The 19,359-nt window shown below is 35.2% G+C and overlaps 1 protein-coding gene across 4 annotated transcripts in view; it reads left to right on the forward strand.

Moving 5' to 3' along the window:
* Positions 1–19,359, forward strand: part of Ttc27 (tetratricopeptide repeat domain 27) — a 157,457-nt gene that overhangs the window by 111,745 nt on the left and 26,353 nt on the right. For all 4 annotated transcript variants that reach the window (XM_071601477.1, XM_027933487.2, XM_071601478.1 and 1 more), the window contains 3 exons: positions 10,818–10,916; positions 15,291–15,343; positions 19,059–19,224. In XM_071601477.1, coding sequence (XP_071457578.1) covers positions 10,818–10,916; positions 15,291–15,343; positions 19,059–19,224 — 318 coding nt within the window. The remainder of the gene's footprint in view (positions 1–10,817; positions 10,917–15,290; positions 15,344–19,058; positions 19,225–19,359) is intronic.

Consider the following 19,359-nt stretch of genomic DNA (forward strand, 5'->3'; position numbering starts at 1 on the left):
TTTGGTCATAATGACAAAAAGTTGCCTAATACAGGAAGAGGGGTAGAGCAGTCCTGCTTCGAATAAAGCATATGAAGAATAGTCTGAGTTCTGTTACTAAGTTTGTTTCCTTATTGTTATTTTATGCTGTGTTGTTTGGTAATTTCTTAAAAATATTTTTTTTTAGTTATAGGTGGACACAGTGCCTTTATTTTTATTTATTTATTTTTATGTGGTACTGAGGATTGAACCCAGTGTCTCACCTGCGCTAGGTGAGCATTTTACCACTGAGCCACAACCTCAGCCCCTTGTTTGGTAAATTTTTATAGTTTATAACAAACCTTTTTGCTAGCAATAAAACAATCAAACAAAAAATCTACAATTTTAGAATAATTAGAAACTCAGGAATGGTGGAACACATCTGTAATCCCAATTACTCAGGGGACTGAAGCAAGAGGGTCACAAGTTCAAGGCTAGCCTGGGTAACTTAATGAGACCTTATCACATAATAAAATAAAAAGGATGGAGGTGTGGCTCAGTAGTAGGGTAATTGCCTAGCATGCATGAGGCCCTGGGTTCAGTCCCCAGTACCAAGGGGAAAAAACACAATTTTTGCAGGTTAATGGATGGAGTTGGAGAAAATATCATGCTAAGTGAAGTAAGCCAATCCCCCAAAACCAAAGGCTGAATGTTCTCTCTGATAAGTGGATGCTGATCCATAGCAGGGAGGAGGGAGGCATGGGAAAAATGGAGGAACTTTGGGCAAAGGGGAGGGACGGGAGGGAGGGTGCATGGAGGCAGGAATGATGGTGGAATGAGATGGACATCATTACCCTAGGTATGTGTATGACTGCACATATGGTGTGACGATACATCGTGCACAACCATAGAAATGTAAAGTTGTGCTGCAATTGTGAACAACAAATCAAAATGCATTCTGCTATCATATATACCTAATTAAAATAAATAATTAATTTTTAAAAGGTTAATGAATGAATGTGTAATTTCACACGGTATAGTTGACATTTACTCTCCACCTAAGGATCCGTGGCAATATCACTGACACACGAAAACCAAAACATCCATCTGTTAAAGAAACAGTAACATTTATGTCGAATGTTTGTGTGATTTTTTTTGTTTGTTTTTTAAGAAGGCTGTCTCCAAAGATGACAGTTGTAGGAGGTGAATTTTCAGGTCATTCTTTGATGTTTGACTTTTTATGTAGTAAAAATGAAAATGAGTGAAATTAGTTTAGAAAATTAGGCAATATCAGGTTTTTCTTGTATGTATGAAATATGAGAGCATAGCTGTTAATTGACTAGAATCTCTTGGCAAAAGTACTCTGTAAATAGTTGAATTTGCCAGCTTTGTATTAGTAACATCAGATGCTTCAAATAGAAGATCCATTAATTTATTTCTTATAATGGTTTAATTTGTCTAACTAAATGGATTCTAAATAACTTTCAGAAATTCATTCTGTCATAGGGGAAGCATATGACATTACTCTGAATGCCATTATACACTCAGTTAAAAAAAGTTAAACATTGAAGATAAAACTGTTTTATGATGGTAATAAGGATACAAATTACAAAAAATAAGGTGAAATTTTAATTTAGTATATTTTTTACTATTCAGCAAGTAATTTTATTTTTGAAAATGTTTTTTGATTGAACTGATCTTATAAGTGCTTTCATATTTTGTGGACCAACAATTGGTTGGTCAATAAATAAGTGTTTAAAAAATCATCTAATTTAAATTGTGTTTTAGTGTTCCAATTCACCTTCAAAAATGTTGCAGTTTGAACAGTACATCATATGAAAGCATTGTCCAGTGCCTGTTGTGTACCAGACATGAGTGTAGCACTGAATTAGGCTGTATTAGCCTATCAGCAGATAGCAGTGAGTTTATGTTGAGAAATGATATGGATAAAACTAGTTTGAAGAGGGCCTTAAGCCCTGCTTCAGGGTTATCTAACTCTTTGGATGTGGGAGTCTATTGTAGTTTTGAATAAAAGAGTGATATCACCAAAGTGGTATTATAGGAAGTTCAAGGAGTGAATGTCATAAGGGAGACTTGGTTACTTTAGCAGTGAGTATGAAAAAGATAGAACTGATTGAAGTCTTTTTTAAAGAAGAAATTTCTGGGTTTGGCATTGGGCTGCCAGGATTGATAGAGACCTTGGAATCAGAAAGGATGTCTAATTAAAAAGGAAAATGTCTTTTTTGTGCTATGTGTGTCTAGTGCTAGGGATCAAACTGAAGGCCTTGTGCATGCTAAAGGGCATATTCTATCACTGAGCTATGTGACCAGCAACAAAATATCTCTCTGGATACCTGTGGGTAATTTAGGAGGGAGGGGAAAATCTTTTGAGGGAAGATGATGTGATTTTGACTGGTGAATATGAGGAGATGGTGTTGTGTCTAAGCAGAGATGGCTGGTAGCCCATTGGAGATCAAAGCTCCATGGAATGATGCTCCACGGTGAGGTGAGCATGGAGCATGCAGATGGGGCTTTCTGTGGAAGTGAGTTGAAGCCCTGAAAGTGAACAAGTTCCTCATAGAAAACTGTGTTGGAAGAAAATAGTAGGCAGTGTCCTGAACTTTGAACATCTCCATGAGTGGGAGGAAGGTTAAAAAAAAAAAATGTTACCAGTGAAATATGAATCCAGCAAAATACAACAGAGTCTTGGTCAAGGAAGGGGTTTGTGGAAACTAAAGGAAGAACATGTGTCGGTGAGTGATGTTATATGTAGCAATGAAGTCCAGAGAGGGCCAAGAAGAGATTATTGGATTTGAGCTCACTGGTGACCTTCAAAAACAGATTCTGGAGAGTAACAAGTGAACGGTAGGTTAGGAAACAGATATAGACTATAGACCTGACTTGGGAACATTAGGAGCATGCCAAGAGATGGGAGCCAAATATAGAGTGTTGAACTCAGAGAGGCCAAAGAATCAAGGAGAGCTTGTCAAGATACCAGAAACCTTTATTTGGAGAAGACAGAAATGGAAGACTTCAGTGGATAAAGAAGAGAATGCATCCAGTGGAGAGATTGAATGTTATAAAGAGAAAGGGGAAGAAAACTCTGGAACATTATTCTAGTACAGAATGGAATGAAGAGAAGGGATGAAGGTCTTCGCTCCAAAACAAGGACTTTCAAATGAGACTGGAAGGCAGAGGAGACCCTTAATATTATAATATGTATCTGTGTTTGTTTTTTTAAAAATATTATTTTTAGTTGTAGATGGACACAAAACTTCTATCTATCTATCTATCTATCTATCTATCTAGTGCTGAGGACAAACCCAGTGCCTCACACATGCGAGGCAAGTGCTCTGCCACTGAGCCACAGTCCCAGCCCTGTATTTGTGTTTATTAAGCATCTGTATTCTAAGCTAGTATGTTAGAAGTTGTTATAAGTTATTTTAAAGTATTGAGGAACACACAAAAAATTATGTTAAGACATGAACTTTTACTGTCCTGTGATTTTTATGAGTTAAATGGAGAAAGGAGATATGAATAATGTGGATGACCAAGGGTTAGAGTAAATAAGCAACATGCTTTAGGTGCCTAGTGATGAAAGAGGATGTGAATGATTGGAAAAGTGTGATGGGAAAAGTGAGTATTGATGTGGACCAGGAAGAATGGTTAGGATTGGATAGGAGGGGGGAAAATGGGAAAATGCGTTCCAGGAAAGGAGACTAGCAGATATAAATGTCAACCACATAGAGAGCATACTTTCTTGGTAACTAAAGGATTTGACTGTTCTCATTTTATTCAGTTATAACAATAATAGCTGCTGATGTTGAGTATTTGCTGAGTTCCAAGCACTGCTCTGTAAGCATTTTGCATATATTTTTAATGCTCTGCACAACCATTGAGATATTTATTGTTTTTATTCTCATTTCACAGATGAGGAAATACAGATCTAAGAAATTTGTCCCAAATCCTGCAGCATATGGGGGGTGGGAGCTAAAGGTGAGATTTCAACTTGGGTGTTCTAGTTCTTTTCTCTCAGAGCTTTTCTCTCAACCTCTTTACTGTTTTATGTCTTGAAGATATGATGTTAGTAAGTAATCTGTTTTGTTGAGGCCAAGTTGGAGAGCCCAGAATACTGTACTATCAGGTTTGAACTTTTTTCTTTAATGAAGAGCCATCAGGGCTCTCATCAGAAGCAAAGTGGAGATGTAAGATCGATGGTTTGGAACTATCTAGCACATGATAATGAGTAAGTCTTCTTGAGTCCAGGGAATTACAATTGAAGCAAGGCCATCCTTCCCAGCCTGCTGATACACAGAAAACCATATTTCTATGATACAGTCCTCCATGATTGTATTCATCCTGGAGTAAACATTCTCTTTCAATATTTTTATTTGAAATGGAGTTAGTTTCTGTTGTGCATTTGTATTATTTGTGGTGGGAAGACTCAAGGATGTTGGGTCTCACATTCCAGTGGAGAAGACACGATGAACATATGTGAATAATATGTCCAGAAAAAAGCATTTCTTTCCTTTTTGTTTCTTCTTTCTCATATTGGTAAGCAATGAAAAATGAAACTCCAGAGGTCTAACTTGCATAACTGCCAAGAAATTCAAGCACTGTGATAACATCTGGGCTGTAGCTGCACCTAAAGTATGATGGGGAGGGAAAAGCTTCGCTGCCTTAGACCTGGTTCTGAATTCTAGGAACCCCAATGAGCATAAGGTAGGCAAATCTCTTTGTCTTTCTGAGCTTTTGTAATATAGGAATTACTTTCCCTGTCAATTTACTGCTGGAAAAAGTAGAGACCGTGCATGTAAAGAATCTAGCATTGTCATAGGTTAGATATGAGGTGTCCCCCAAAAGCTTATCTGTGAGCAATACAAGAATGTTTGGAGGTGACATTATTGGATTATGAGAGCCTTAACCCACTCAGTGTTAATCCACTTGAATGGATTAGCTAGGTGGTAACTCTAGGCAGGTAGGGTGTGGCTGGAGGAGGTAGGTCACTGGGGGTGTGCCTTTGAGGCTTTGCTTCCTGATGACCGGGTCCTGAGCTGCTTTCCTCTGCCACAGTGTTCTGCCTCACCTCAGGCCTAGAGCAGTGGAGCTGGCTGTCTGTGGGCTGAGATCTTTGAAACCATGAGGCACACGTAAATCTTTCCTCCTCTAAAATTGTTCTTGTCAGATCTTTTGGTTGCAGTGACAAAAAAAAAAAAAAAAAAAAAAAAAAAAAAAAAGCTGACTAAAACAAGCATATGTCTGGCTATGTTAGTGACCTTTTGTGGCTGTGACTGAAATACCTGGCAAGAAAAACTTAGAGGAGGAAAAGTTTATTTTGGCTTACAGTTTCAGAGATTAAGTCTATGGTAGGCTGACGCCATTGCTCTGGATCTGAGGTGAGCAGATTATCATGTTGGAAGGATATGGCAGAGAAAAACTACTTTGCTCTTGATAGTCAGGAAATGGAGAAAGGGGAAGGGGCCACAGGGAAGAACTTTTTCAGAGCACACCCCCAGTTACCCACCTCCTCCAGCCACACCCTACCTGTCTACAGTTACCACCCAGCCAGTCCATTCAAACTGATTAGGGTGTGGCTATCAAGATCCAGTCATTTCACCTCCTAACATTCCAACATTAACACAAGAGCTCATATTCAAACCCTAACACTAGCCCATAGTAAGTTCTCAGTAATACATGTTGCAACAAAGGCACTTTTCTTTCTTACCTATTGCTCTGTAGTAATGGTAGTAGAAAATCATTGTTGCCCCATTATGTATAGCCTAATAGGAAGAGATATGTAACAGGAGTGTCTTACATAGAGAGGAGATGTAAACACATTATGAATGTTCTGGAAAGAATGGGCAAATATAAGAACCAGTGGTAACCAAATCTAGAGGAGAATAAGAGAAGGGCATTAAATAATAACTTATAGTTAAAGAAAAAGTATTTATAAAATGTAGTTGATCCTTTATTTTAAAGAAAAACACTAAAAGGAAATTATTTCTTTAGCAAGACCGAGAAACTGACAAGACTTGTGCTTTTTCAGGGAGGAGAATTTAGTAAAAGAAATTTGGTTATAAGAGTTGGCAGTGATGTGGGCTGAGGTTGGCTCAGTGGTAGAGCACTTGCCTAGCATGAGTGATACTCAGCACCGCATGTAAATAAATAAAGGTCCATCAGCAACCAAAAAAAAAAAAGGAGTTGGCAGTACACATTTTAAAAATTACGAAAATCAAGTATCACTTTAGGAAAAGCTACTACCAAATAGCATTGATATCAGTCACTCTCAGATTTGACTTGTGTCATCCCTGTTTAATTAAAACACATTGACAGCTCATCTGCATTTGCATCATGGGAATGGGACAAGAAAGAATGGAGAGCATAGCATGGCTTTAGGATTCCATTCTGTTGACCCTTAGTATTTGTGACAGAAAAATTCAAAATGGTTGACTCTGTAAGGGAACTTAGTAAAAGGTATGAAGCTTATCGTTTAAGAAAGAAATTTGTGATGTGTGTACCAGAGAGTGGTACCTATTACAGATATGCTTTAATATTCTAATAAAAATAACTTTTTATTTGTAAAAGTAATCTGTGCTCATTATCTAGTGGTGGTGCTTAGTCTTTATTAGCCTTCACAGTAACCTGCTATTTAATTTCTCTTCTAAATATTGAGTTTTAATAAGTACTGTAGTCACTCTTTTCATCATACATATTGCACACCAGGAATCAGGAATTCTTGGGTGGCTTCCAGCAAATTTATTTCCACTGTAGGCCTTATTTTCATCTTGTCCTCTAATTGAAGGATTCCCTTCTAGTTCTTCAAACCTGAATTGAATGGATTCCCTTCTAGCTCTTCAAACAGATTCTCATCTTAATCTGTTCATATTGTCAGTATGCTTATTTTGCCACTAGATGGCACAAATGTACCTTGAACCTTTTCACCTCTGAGTTTTCATAATATGGGAAGTAATAAGAGCCTTGGAATTTTAGCCTAGACCACCCCCACTCCCTTAACACTTAGGGGACTGAGACTCCAGTTAAGTGATATGGCCAAAGTCATACAGTTTCTCAAAATCTCTTAATCTCTGTTGTTTGTCTCTCCCCTCTTTTACTCTCTAGGTGGCTTTGAGAGGAAAATTCAGGGACCATATTTCAACAGCATGTTTCTTTATTAGTGATTTTAGAACTAATTTTAAGTCATTTTTAGGTATAGATATCATTACATTCAGAATAAACTTGTGGCTCCTTGTGTTTCTGTGTTGGCTTCCTCAGAGATAAACCCAGGAGGCTGTTTCTACAAGTCATTGCTACCTGTAGTCGGCTTGCCTTCTAGATTTGCCCTAGAAATAAGCTCTGCAGATATCTCACTAAGAGTCTTTCTGTCAAATGATTGTCTTGTTCCATTCTTGCCCAGTTCCTTTGATAAAAGATTACCTTTTATCTTTTCCCTCCAATTAACTATGGTGGTTTCTTCCTTTGCTACTTCTTTGTCCACCTTTGTAGCCAATGGAGAGAGCCTTTGGGGGAAGAAGGATGCCTCTGTTTTTTAAAGCTTTGCTGTCTTGGGTGTGCCCAGCACATGTTTACTGCTCCATTTCTTTCTATATCCATGACAAAGGTGGTATTGCCATGAGTCATGGCTTGTATATGGTCAGAATGGTGTGGTTAGTGAGATGTAGCCAAGTGGAGAAGATGCTGGCTTTGGGTCACCTGATGGGGTTGAAATCTCCATTCCTTTGATATCGCTTAAATGAGGATGATATTAACTACCTTACAGAGTTTTTGTGAGGAACACATGAGGCAATATATGGAAAGCTCATGGTGTCAGTGCTTGGCACACATGGTAGATGCTTATTAAGTGCTAATTATTCTGGTTGCTACTGTATACAAAGAAATGAGAATAACTATAGTATATGAACAGTGAGAGCTCACAGGATGCATTCTAGGGGCTATGAGCTTATTTCAGAGAAGTAGCATAGATCTGTGCTGCCCCCAATGTAGCAGCCACCAGCTGCTTGAAATATGTCTCATCAAAACTGAGACATGCTGTCAGACACACATGAGATTTCAAAGACTTGGTATAAAAAGATGAATATAAAATATCTCAGTAATTTTGTACATTAATAACACATTGAAGTAATCATCTTATTTTGTATATGTAGAGTTAGATATTATTAAAATAAATTTCATATTTCTTTTTACTTTTTAAAATGTTGCTAATAGAAAATGTAATGTGGGCTAGCATTCTATTTCTATATGATAGCTCTGGGCTAGTTAAGAGATTTTGGTACTCAATAACTCAACTCCATTTTGAGGACTTGTGTGAGGGTTTGAAAGGCTTCTTTTGATTTTTTTTTAATTTAATATTTTTTTTTATATTATTCTTTTCTTAAGAATATGACCTTCTTCAGTCCAGAAGACAGTCATTATTGATAATAATAATTTAAGTAATAGTTTAAGATGAAAAAAAGAAAAAGGCTAAAGAGGCACCATATATTCTCCTTTTCCCCAAATTCTAAGGATCTCAGTTGAGAAGCAAGATATGAATGCTTCAGTGTGTCAGCCATAAGCAAGAAGATCCTAGAGTTTTAACAAAAAGAAAAAGGGCCTTGTACAATTTCAAAGAATAAGGTGTATACAGAGGTCATTGCCCATCATAATTATATGCTGTCAGTAGATGAAATCTAATTAATAGTTAACTGATTCTAGGATGTCCTTCAATGCAAATTATTAAGACCACTGCAGAAATAACCAAGAGTGAAAGAGGACCATGAAAATACTTATGTCTGCTTTTTAGTACATTTGTTTTGATTAAGATACTTACAAAACATTAACTAATTTTTACAAAACATTAACTAATTTTTAAACCCAAAAAGTAAAGAATAAATCTTACCACCAGTATATTTTAGAGCTATATGGAGGAGATTGCTAATTTGGGATATTTGCAATCTTCGTAAATCTTTTCAGGTGAACTGAAAAGTTAAAAAGTTCTTTACTTAAATCTTGATTTTTACACTGGCTCGTTACTATAACAACTCATGGAAGAGATGATTTGTCATTTGGCAATGTAGAAAACAAACAAAGCACAGGCATTTAGAGAACCTCAGGGCAGTTCTCACTGTTCTTAATCTAGTACCAGAAGGAGACAGCACTCATTCCTAGTAAGCTAACTACCATAATTCATTGTTTCTAAGAGGCCATCCATTATAAGGGGCACCCCGTTAAGTGCTGCTTCATTTAGGGGGGAAGAAAACTGCCAATAAAACTCTGATGACTTGCATCTCTGTTTCAGAGATGTTGAAAAAAAAAGTATACCTTAGAATTGATAAAATATAACCAACAGGTTTTGAAACTTTTTAAACACATTGGAAGTTAGAGGACTTGTTTTTTATTTTGGTTTTTAAGTTAATATCAGACTTTAGGTCCTATCAGAATATATCATGTTCAGTGAGAGTGGTTAGGCACTGAAGCTCTTTTCATTTGGTTCTATAAATAACCAGAAGAAAGCAAAGTAGTGAGCTCATTTTTAAGTTGCTGGAAGTCCCATAATTCAGAAAAGTGAACTTGTAATTCTAGTTTCAACCTAGTCCCTCTGTTTCTCTCAACTCCCATCAGACACACATCTTCCCTCTTTTCAGGCATTACCTATGCCTCTAACAAAATCTGTTCTCTATATAGTAATTATTTATAGCCTCTTGTGAATTCATTGCAGAGAGTTAAATTGCCCAAGGATGTTTGCTTTCTAAGCCTTATCTCTAATTATCAGCTAAAAATCTTTATCTGCTTAAAGAACTTTCAGGCCTCAGCTGGCCATATGGAATAAGTTTTGTGGGAATGGCTAAGTGAGGGGGGAAATGGAGGCAGCCTCCTCTTCTGCCTCTGAGGAAGGCTGGGGATAGATAATGGAGCACCTCATTTCCTTTCCCACTAAAGTGCCACTGCCTCTGTGCTGGCGGTAAGAAGGTAGACTTCCATCTGCTGCTGCCATACAGTCTGTATCTGAAAGGAAAACAAACTTAACTGGTAATGGCTGCTTTTCTGACTAATAGGATTGAATTTTTATCAGTGTTATCTCCTTCTTGATAGGGGCTATTGAATTTTAAGGAAATTCTGTGCTGGAAAGAATTTTTTTTTGTAGTTCCAATAGCTATTTTACCTGTTTTCCCAAGCTCAGTGTTCCATTTTGCATGACTTTGATAATCCAGATTCTGAGCCAGTGTTGCCCAAATTATTTTCAGGGTCTGACCGTGCAGCTCAGTAGTAGAGGGTTTGCCTAGCATGTGTGAAGCCTTAGTTTCTGTCCATAGCAACAAACACACAAATCAGGCATGCTTACACAGATAGACTTTAGGCTAGTTTGGCTTTTGTTAAACTGCATGAGTTGTGAAGTAATTGAAGGTGAAAGCAGAAATTTGTCTTTTTATGTTTGTGATGTATCTATCAGTTGCAAATTTGCCATTTTAAAGAAAAAGTTGTATACTCCTTTTACATAGAAGATGCTCAGGAAAAATGTTTGATTAATCCTAAATTTATAATATCAGGCTCCTAATATAAAGGCCTGTAAACAAAGCTCTCCATTGCATCTAAAGAACTTTGTTAGCATCAGGTTTGATCTTTCTCAGCAAAAGATGTGCAGTGACGTTATACATGCTTTCATGTTATATTAGCTTTGCAAATTATATAGAAAAATCCATCTTCATTACTACTTAAATTTAAACTAAATGTAAATTAAATGTTTATTATATAGCTCTGCATTCTTTATGGTAAAATGTTGAATTAGTATCTTTAATAATTTTCAGATTACATCCTGTAAATATGTCTCTGTGCACTTGAATGACTATGTCTTTTGGTCTTTGCAGCTCGGGGTGTGGTTTTCTCTAGGCTGTGCCTATTTGGCATTGGAAGACTATGGAGGCTCAGCAAAGGCATTCCAGCGTTGTGTGACCCTAGAACCTGATGTAAGTTTGTTCCCCTATCTTTTCTTTATTTCAGCTCCTTAATATTCTCTTAAGTTATCTGAATTGTACTGTATGATTCACAACAGTAATTTCTTTTGTGGTGGAAAAAAGTATACATTTCATAGAAGGTCACACCTCAAGATATAGGATTTATAAGTCTGGAAATAAGATTTTTTTCTCATAAAAACTGTGGTTTCATTTTGAAAATAGTTTTATAAAACAAATTTTAGTTAAAAATGTGCATTGCTGAGTCCAGCCAAATGTCATGTCTGTTTTATCATTTGCTAACATATGCTGCCTATGTTAATTGCATTACTAGTAGGTTCTTTTATTGGGGAGTATTTTTCTATTTAACAGCTTTATAGAATTGATAATTTATGTATAATTGAGCAGATTTTCAGTAAGTTCAGAATTGTGAATTTTGCAACATTTTTATTGCCCTTAAAAGAAACCTTGGTACCCATCAGCAGTCATTCCCCATTTCTCTCTAAACTCTTCCTGTCCCTCTCTAGCTCTAGGCAACCACTGATGTACATTCTTTCTATAGATTTGCCTATTTCAGACATTTCATATAAATGAAGTCATACAATATTCGAGCTTCTATGACGGGCATTGTTCACTTACATTAATGTTTTTAAGCTTCATCCATGTTGCAGCATGTATTAGTACTTCATTCCTTTTTATTGACAAGTAATATTCTATGATGTAGATGTATCCCATTTATCCATTTATCAGTTGATTTGTTTCTACAATTTGGCTGTTATGATGACTACTACTATGATTAACATTCATTTACAAGTTTCTGGTGACACATGTTTCCATTTCTTTTGCGTATATACCTAATGGTAGAGTTGCTGGGTCATATGATAACTCTATATTCAAACTTTTGAGGAACTGCCAGACTGTTTTACAAAGTAGCATTTTATATTTTCACCAACAATGAATGAGGGTTCCAAGTTTTCAACATCTTGCCAGCATTTGTGTATTATCTGCCTGTTTTGACTATAGCCATTCTTGGGGTGGTATCTCATAGTTTCAATTTGCATTTCTTTGAGGGCTAATTATTTTGAACATCTTTCTATGTAATAATTGACCATTCATGTATCATCTCTGGAGAAATGTCTGTTCACATCATCATCATTTGCCCATTTAAAAAATTCAGTTAGTTGTCTTTGTGTGTGTGTGTGTGTGGGAGGGGGGGGGGGTATTGGGGATTGAACCCAGGGCCTTGTATGTTGTATTTCCACTCTCTTGCTAGTATTCTTTGGAGCACAAAAGTTTTTAAGTTTTGACAGTATCTAACATTTTTGTTTGTTTCTCATACTTTTGTTCTCATGTCTTGAGGAATCCATCGCCAAATTCAAGGTCATAAAGATTTACTCCTACTTTTTCTTTTATAGTACTAGCCATTACATTTAGATCTAGAGACCCTTTTAAATTAATCTTGTGTGTATGGTGTAAGAAAAGGAGTCCAATTTCATTCTTTTACATGTGGATATTCAGTTGTCCCAGAATCATTTGTTAAAAAGACTATCTTTTCCCATTGAATGGTCTTGTCACTCTGGTCAAAAAATCAACTGACTATAAATATAAGGATTTAATTATGAATCATAAATTATTTGATAATCATAAATTATTTGAAACTTTGTAGTAAGTTTTGAAAGTGGTAAGTGTGAATATTCCAACTTTTTCTTTTTCAAGATTGTTTTGACTATTCATTTCTCCTTAAATTTTCATATAGAATTTTTGTCAATTTATACAAAAAAATGCAGCTGGGATGTTGATAAGGATTGTATTGAATCTGAAGACTAGGACAGGGAATATTGCCATCTTAATAATACTAAGTCTTTCATCCCACGAATATGGAATGTCTTTCTATTTACTTAGCTTTTCTTTAATTCCTTTCAATATTTTATAGTTTTCAGAGTATAAATTTTACATTTCTTTTGTTAAAGTATTCCTAAATATTTATTCTTTTTATGGTATTGTAAATGGAATTGTTTTCACAATTTTAGTTTTAGATCTAAAACTAAATTAAATTAATTTTTCTGTAGAAACATATGTATTTTGGTGGGATGGGTGGCAGGGATTGAACTCAGGGGCACTCAACCACTGAGGCACATCCTATTTTGTGTTTTATTTAGAGACAGGGTCTCACTGAGTTGCTTAGCAGCTCTCTTTTGCCAAGGCTGGCTTTGAACTTGCGATCTTCCTGCCTCAGCCTCGCGAGCCACTGGGATTACAGGTGTGCGTCACCACGCAGCCAGCCAACCAACCAACCAACCAGCCTTCTTTCTTTCTTCACTCCCTTCCCCTTCCCTTTTTCCTTACTCTTCCTTTTTTCCCTTACTCCCCCTCTTCCTTCTTTTTTTCTTTCTCTGAACATAGGGCCTCATATGTGCTAGGCAAGCATTCTGTGACTGAGCTATACCCCCAGCCCTAGTCTTTATCATTTCATTTCTAAGTTTAGAGTGTTAATATCATATTTCACCAAAATTACTTTCTGTGAAAATTATGAACAAAAAGTAAAGTTTATGATGGTAGATCTTTGTTTAAGGTGTTAGAGAGAATTTACACTCCAGCTTTTTAATTATCACTTTTGGTCTTTTGGATGTGCATGGAAATTATTGCAGTTAGCCAGTCATCATAAGTGTTTAGATTATAAAGTAGTTTGTGTTTAAGGAAAAGGATGAAGACCACATTATTAATAGGCATTTACTTAATAGACTCTTGATTTTTGGAATCTAGCTTTCATCTCAAATGTAGACCAAATTATCTAAATATTTGTAATGGAATCCCAGTGCCACCTATTTTTTTTTTCCATTTCATTCTTGAAGAGCAATATAGTTTTCTTTCTTTCTTTTTCTTTTTCTTTCTTTCTTTTTTTTTTTTTTTTTTTAATATGAAGTCTCACTGTGTTGGCTAGGCTGGTTTTGAACTCCTAGAATCAAGGGATCCTCCTGCCTCAGTCTTCTGAGTGCTAGGATTACAAGTGTGTACATACTACTGTGTCTGATGTAAGTGCAATATAATTTGAAGACTGCATGACAAATCCTAAATGAACATTTGGTTGGTTCTAAGAGATTCAGATTGTTGTTTTGTAATTTATGGCCCCTTTTGAGATGAAGAACTTTCTAGTCATTGCAAAAAGTTCCCTTGTGCTCTGTTGCCCCTCCCTCACTGTGAACTCTAACCCCTGTGTCCCTTAGCAATCACTAATTTATTCTTAATTTTTTTCTGCATTCCAAGATATAGATAGATGCCTATTCTATATTTTCATATAAATAGAGTGCTTCAGTTAGCTATTTCGCTGCTATGACTAAAGGACTCGACTAGAACAACTGTAGAGGAAGAAAGGTTTATTTAGGGCTCATGGTTTCAGAGGTCTTAATCCATAGAAGGCTAGCTCCATTCCTTGGGGCTTGAGGTGAGGCTAAACAAACATCATGGTGGAGTGTGTGGCAGAGGGAAGCAGGTCACGTGGTGATCAGGAAGCAGATCGAGATTGCTAGATACAAATATACACCCCAAAGCCACACCTCAATTCCCACCTCTCTAGCCACACCCTACCATTTCAATTACCACTCAGTCAATCCCTATCAGGGGATTAATTCAATTATTGGGTTAAGACTCTCACAACCCAATCATTTCTCCTCTGAACCTTCTTACATTGTCTCACATGTGAGCCTTTGGAGGACACCTCACATCTAAACCATAACATTACAGTTATAGATAGTGAACTTTTTTTTTTATTACTTTCACTTGACGTTTATTTCTGGGTTTTGCCTTATGTTGTTAGTTGTAATAGCATTTCATTTTTAAATTGCTGTATGGTATTGCATTATACAAGTATATACAATTTACTGTATGCCTCATTCTGATGGATCCCTGGGGTTTTTTTCTGTTTGGTTTTTCTTTTTTTGTATTTATTTAGTGATGAGTCCCTAAATAAAATACAAAATAGGACTGGGGATGTGGCTCAGTGGTTGAGTGTCCCTGAGTTCAATCCCGGGTACCCAAAAAAAACCAAAAAACAAAAACCAAAAAACCAATATTCTGCATTACCTTGGATTTGTAATAAATTTGTATATTATACAAATTGTGTTATAAATTTTCTATTTTGTAAATATACATTTGAAAATAAAATCTTAAATTATACATCAGTGCTATAGTAGTTACATCATTGGTTTATTATTTTTTGACTGTTTATACATTATTAAAGTTTGATTTCATTTTATACTTTTACTTTTAACCATCTTATTGATTTTTAATAGCACATATCAGACTAGGAAAATGTGTTATGTGTTTTGTTCCAGCAATTGTTTTACCAAGTGAAAATAGTCTATAGTTCTCTATTATTCTCTATCATTTCAGAATGCTGAGGCTTGGAACAATTTATCAACCTCCTACATCCGATTAAAGCAAAAGTAAGTATATCAGATAAATTTGAAGAACTTTGCTTCCAAAATAAGTGAGATTTTCTCCAATCACCATGTCTTACACTTTATCTTTTTCGTTTCCACCCTCATATATTAGTTAGAATCAGTTAATAGACACCTTTGAATTCTAAATGTATAGTTTGCTTATTAAAAACATTTAACATGGAATAAAATAAGAAATAGCATCTGAAATCTTTCTAATGCTGAGGTCTTACATCCTAAATTTCATTACATAATGAAAGCAAGCGTGCCTTTAGTTGGTTGACTTAATTGATAGTTAAAAAAAATTTTTTTTTATTAATTGCTTGCTTTATACTAGACATTTGTTGAAATACATAAATACATCTGAATGAACTAGTGTCTTCAGGAAATGTAAGTTTGAAAAATAAAATATCCCACGTTATTTTAAAAAGTGATTAGCAGTATAAGCTATATTTGGTAAATATCAGATGAGAATCCAAAGAGGGCCATAATAATAATAGATGATATTTGTAGAACATTTGTTTTGTTTTAGACACTTTAGTCCTTTGAGAATCTCAGAAAAGAGAAGGTATGTGATCCTGGGTCAGAAATGCTTATATTGAACTCAAGCTAAATTTGAAAGATGGATACAGGGCACATAGGATAGCTTTTTAGGCAAGGAAATAATGTGACCAAATGTAGATGACAGAAATGAATGGATTATTTTAGGAGATAGTCCAGCTATAGAGTAATGCGGGACCTGCAGTGAAAGATAGGTCAGAAAGGTAGGTTTGGGTCAAATTGGTGTGCATTCTGATTGTTTGACTCACAAGTTTGAGACTATCCCACATGTAATGGGGAAGTAAGAGATTTTGGTGGGGGTAATTTCATGAAGAAAGCATTTTAGGAAGATTTATCTGGGGGAAGTTTGTGACACAGACTAGGGAGGAAACTGGAGGTTGGGAAGCCAGTTAGAAAACAGCTGTTGTAACAATCCAAGCATGAGATAACTAGAGTGGAAAAAGAAAGGGCAGATGCCAAACAGTTTATAAAGGGGACAGCCAACTGGGCTTATTGACTGACTACAAAAAGCAGAAGGAAGAAAAGGGATAAGAATTGCTGTTGCCAGAGTTTTAATAAGTTAATTTAAGGATGAATATATTTACATTTTTATTTGGCATTATTTTAAAACTTAATTTTTCTTTGTGGAATCACAAGATAGTTCTGAAGATACCATTAAACCATATTACTGAGATCATGAAATGCTTCCTCTACTCTTGTATGATAATCTACATAAAGCACTATTTGTTTTACCATTCTCTTCAGAAAATAATATTATGTTCTTGATTACAACTGATTATGTGAAACCCACTAGAGACCCCTTTTTGGTCTAAAACATCGGATGGGGAAATCCCTGTCATAGTTGTAAAGTGATCTCAATTAGTTTTTCTAGTAACCCAGATAATTTTGTATCTAGTCAGGGTCTTGATATTTTTACCTTGTGTTCCAGCCCAATAATCTTAGGAATTCTGTAGAGATAGGTCCTGTAAATTGCTTTTCAACTTCTTTATAATTCTTGCCTTTCTATTACTCCATTAATAAGTTTTTGTGTGAAAACTGGGTTGCAAGGTCAGAGGTAAATAATTTCTTTATTCTTGCTTCTTTACTGTTTTCTTTCTGTTTCCTTTCCTTTACTGTTTCCATAGCTCCAGCCATGGCTAGGTTTTGTTTTGTGAAGTTGTTACTTCAGAGGTAAATTATATTTTTATTTTTAAAAATATTTTTAGGTGTAGATGTACACAATACCTTTATTTATTTTTATATGGTGCTGAGAATCAAACCCAGTGCCTCACACATGCTAAGCAAGTTCTCTGGCACTGAGCCATAACCCCAGCCCCAGAAGTAAATTATTACTGCTCCTCTCAAAACAAACATATTCTAAAGTTTAACATATTCTAAACATATGCTAGAAACTACATTTTTATCACAGGATTCTTCACTCGTGTTTTTTGCACTTTTTTGTCTAGTTTCCTGTATCAGTACCTTGGGAAAGTTTCCTATTTTGTATATAACTTCTCGTAATGCAGTTTCAATATTGTAATGGATTTAATAAGTGAATCCTGATGTAAAGTTCCTTAAAAAGAAGGTATGCTTTCCAGGAAGAAAAAAATAATTCATTTAAAAAATGTTGAGGCCAGTAGCTTATGATTAGAGTAGGCAAAGACATAGAGGAAAAAGGATACTCTCAATAATTGTGGATTGCTGCTTATTGATTTCTTTCCAATAGCATAATTTTATATCTACTCTCTGTAAATGAGAGAACTAAAGAGTCCTAATCCACTACTATTGAAGGCAGTTACTATTATATATTTGATGGTGGTAGGGGTGGAATAGAGAAGGAAAAAAATGAAAGAAAAAACTCCTAGAAACAATTTATATTTGATTTTGAAGAAGTGTTTCTATTTTTTCTTAATTTCCTTTTGTTTTTACAGGAGGGGAACCTTTTGTAGTTCTTTTAGTTAGGGTCAGTAAGTGGTTAATCTTTATATATCTAAAAATATTTGATTGTGCATTTACTTTTGAGTGGCAAGTTGAGTTGGCTATAAAATTTTAGGCTGGCAGTTATTTTCATTCAGCACTTTAAAGGAAATATTCTATTTTTTTGTCTTGTAACGATAGACATATTTGCTAGTCTTTGGTTGTTTTTCCTTTGTTACTTTTATCTTTATGTTCTACTATTTCACAAAATATATACGTGTTGATTTATTTTTATTTGTAATGTTTAGTATGCAAAATATACTTTTGATCATAGAATTTAGGTCTTTGTTCAGTTTTGGAAAATGCTTAGCTATTATTTTTGGATATATAGCTTCATATAATTTCTGCATTCACTTCCTCTGGAATATCTATCAGATGTATATTTGAACCTTACCTCTGTTCATAGTTCTTTCATTTTTTAATCTGATTTTTTTGTGAAATCCTCATTATTATCTTGTAGTTGACCAGTTTTCTTTTGACAATATGCAGTCTAATTTTGGTTACCTGATGAGTTTTGTTTTTTTGCTTTAAAGTTTCTTTTAATTGTAAAGTTTTCAGTTTTTTTTTTCTTGTCTTGTTTCATTTGTACCTGTTTCACAATCTCCTGTTCCCTTTAAATATTTCTTTCAGTATTCTGAACAAACTTGTTTAAAAATTTGATTATTTTTTAAAATTAATTTTATCTTTAGCAAATTTGTGTTCTCTGGTTAATTTTGTTGGTTGTCTTTCCTAGTGTAGATTTCCCCTCCCCCAGCATTGGTTGGGAAATTTTGGTTTATAGATTCATGTAGAATGTGAGGAACTTTTTGGGTTTTTTGACTTCCTTACCTCTGCTGTCTTCCCTACTGCTTTGCTTCCTACTATTTGTCTTGCAGGTTTGCAGTTGTGCTTGCTTGACCACTCTAAGTCTGGAACTTGAGTGGGCCTTTTCCTGGATGACATTTGAGGCTGACATCCAGTTATAATATAATATCCTTATTACTAATAAATAGATTAGGGAAGGAGTAACTCTGTAGGTATGCTATATATAGACCAAAGGGCCTGTCGTTGAATTTTATAGGGAAGTTTGAGGTAGATTGGGCTCTCTGTTTATTAACATGAAACTTGAAGGTCTAACAGTTCACATTAACATTCTAAATACTTATCTTATGATTGATTTTAATAAAAAGTTCTTTTGTTCTCTTTAAAATTTTACTTTCAATAGAGTAAAAGCTTTTAGAACATTACAAGAAGCCCTCAAGTGTAACTATGAACACTGGCAAATCTGGGAAAACTACATCCTCACCAGCACTGATGTTGGGGAATTTTCAGAAGCCATTAAAGCTTATCACCGGCTTTTGGACTTACGAGACAAATATAAAGATGTTCAGGTAGGATATTCATATTGTGTTGTTTCAGTTGGTGTTTTATATTAATCTTGATTACATGATATAAATTGTTCCATTGGATACTGTATGTGTTTGTTGAATACATGTAATAAATAGAATTATTTTTTTCTTCATTCA

Source organism: Marmota flaviventris, chromosome 14, assembly GCF_047511675.1.
Source record: "Marmota flaviventris isolate mMarFla1 chromosome 14, mMarFla1.hap1, whole genome shotgun sequence".
Lineage (NCBI taxonomy): Eukaryota > Metazoa > Chordata > Mammalia > Rodentia > Sciuridae > Marmota > Marmota flaviventris.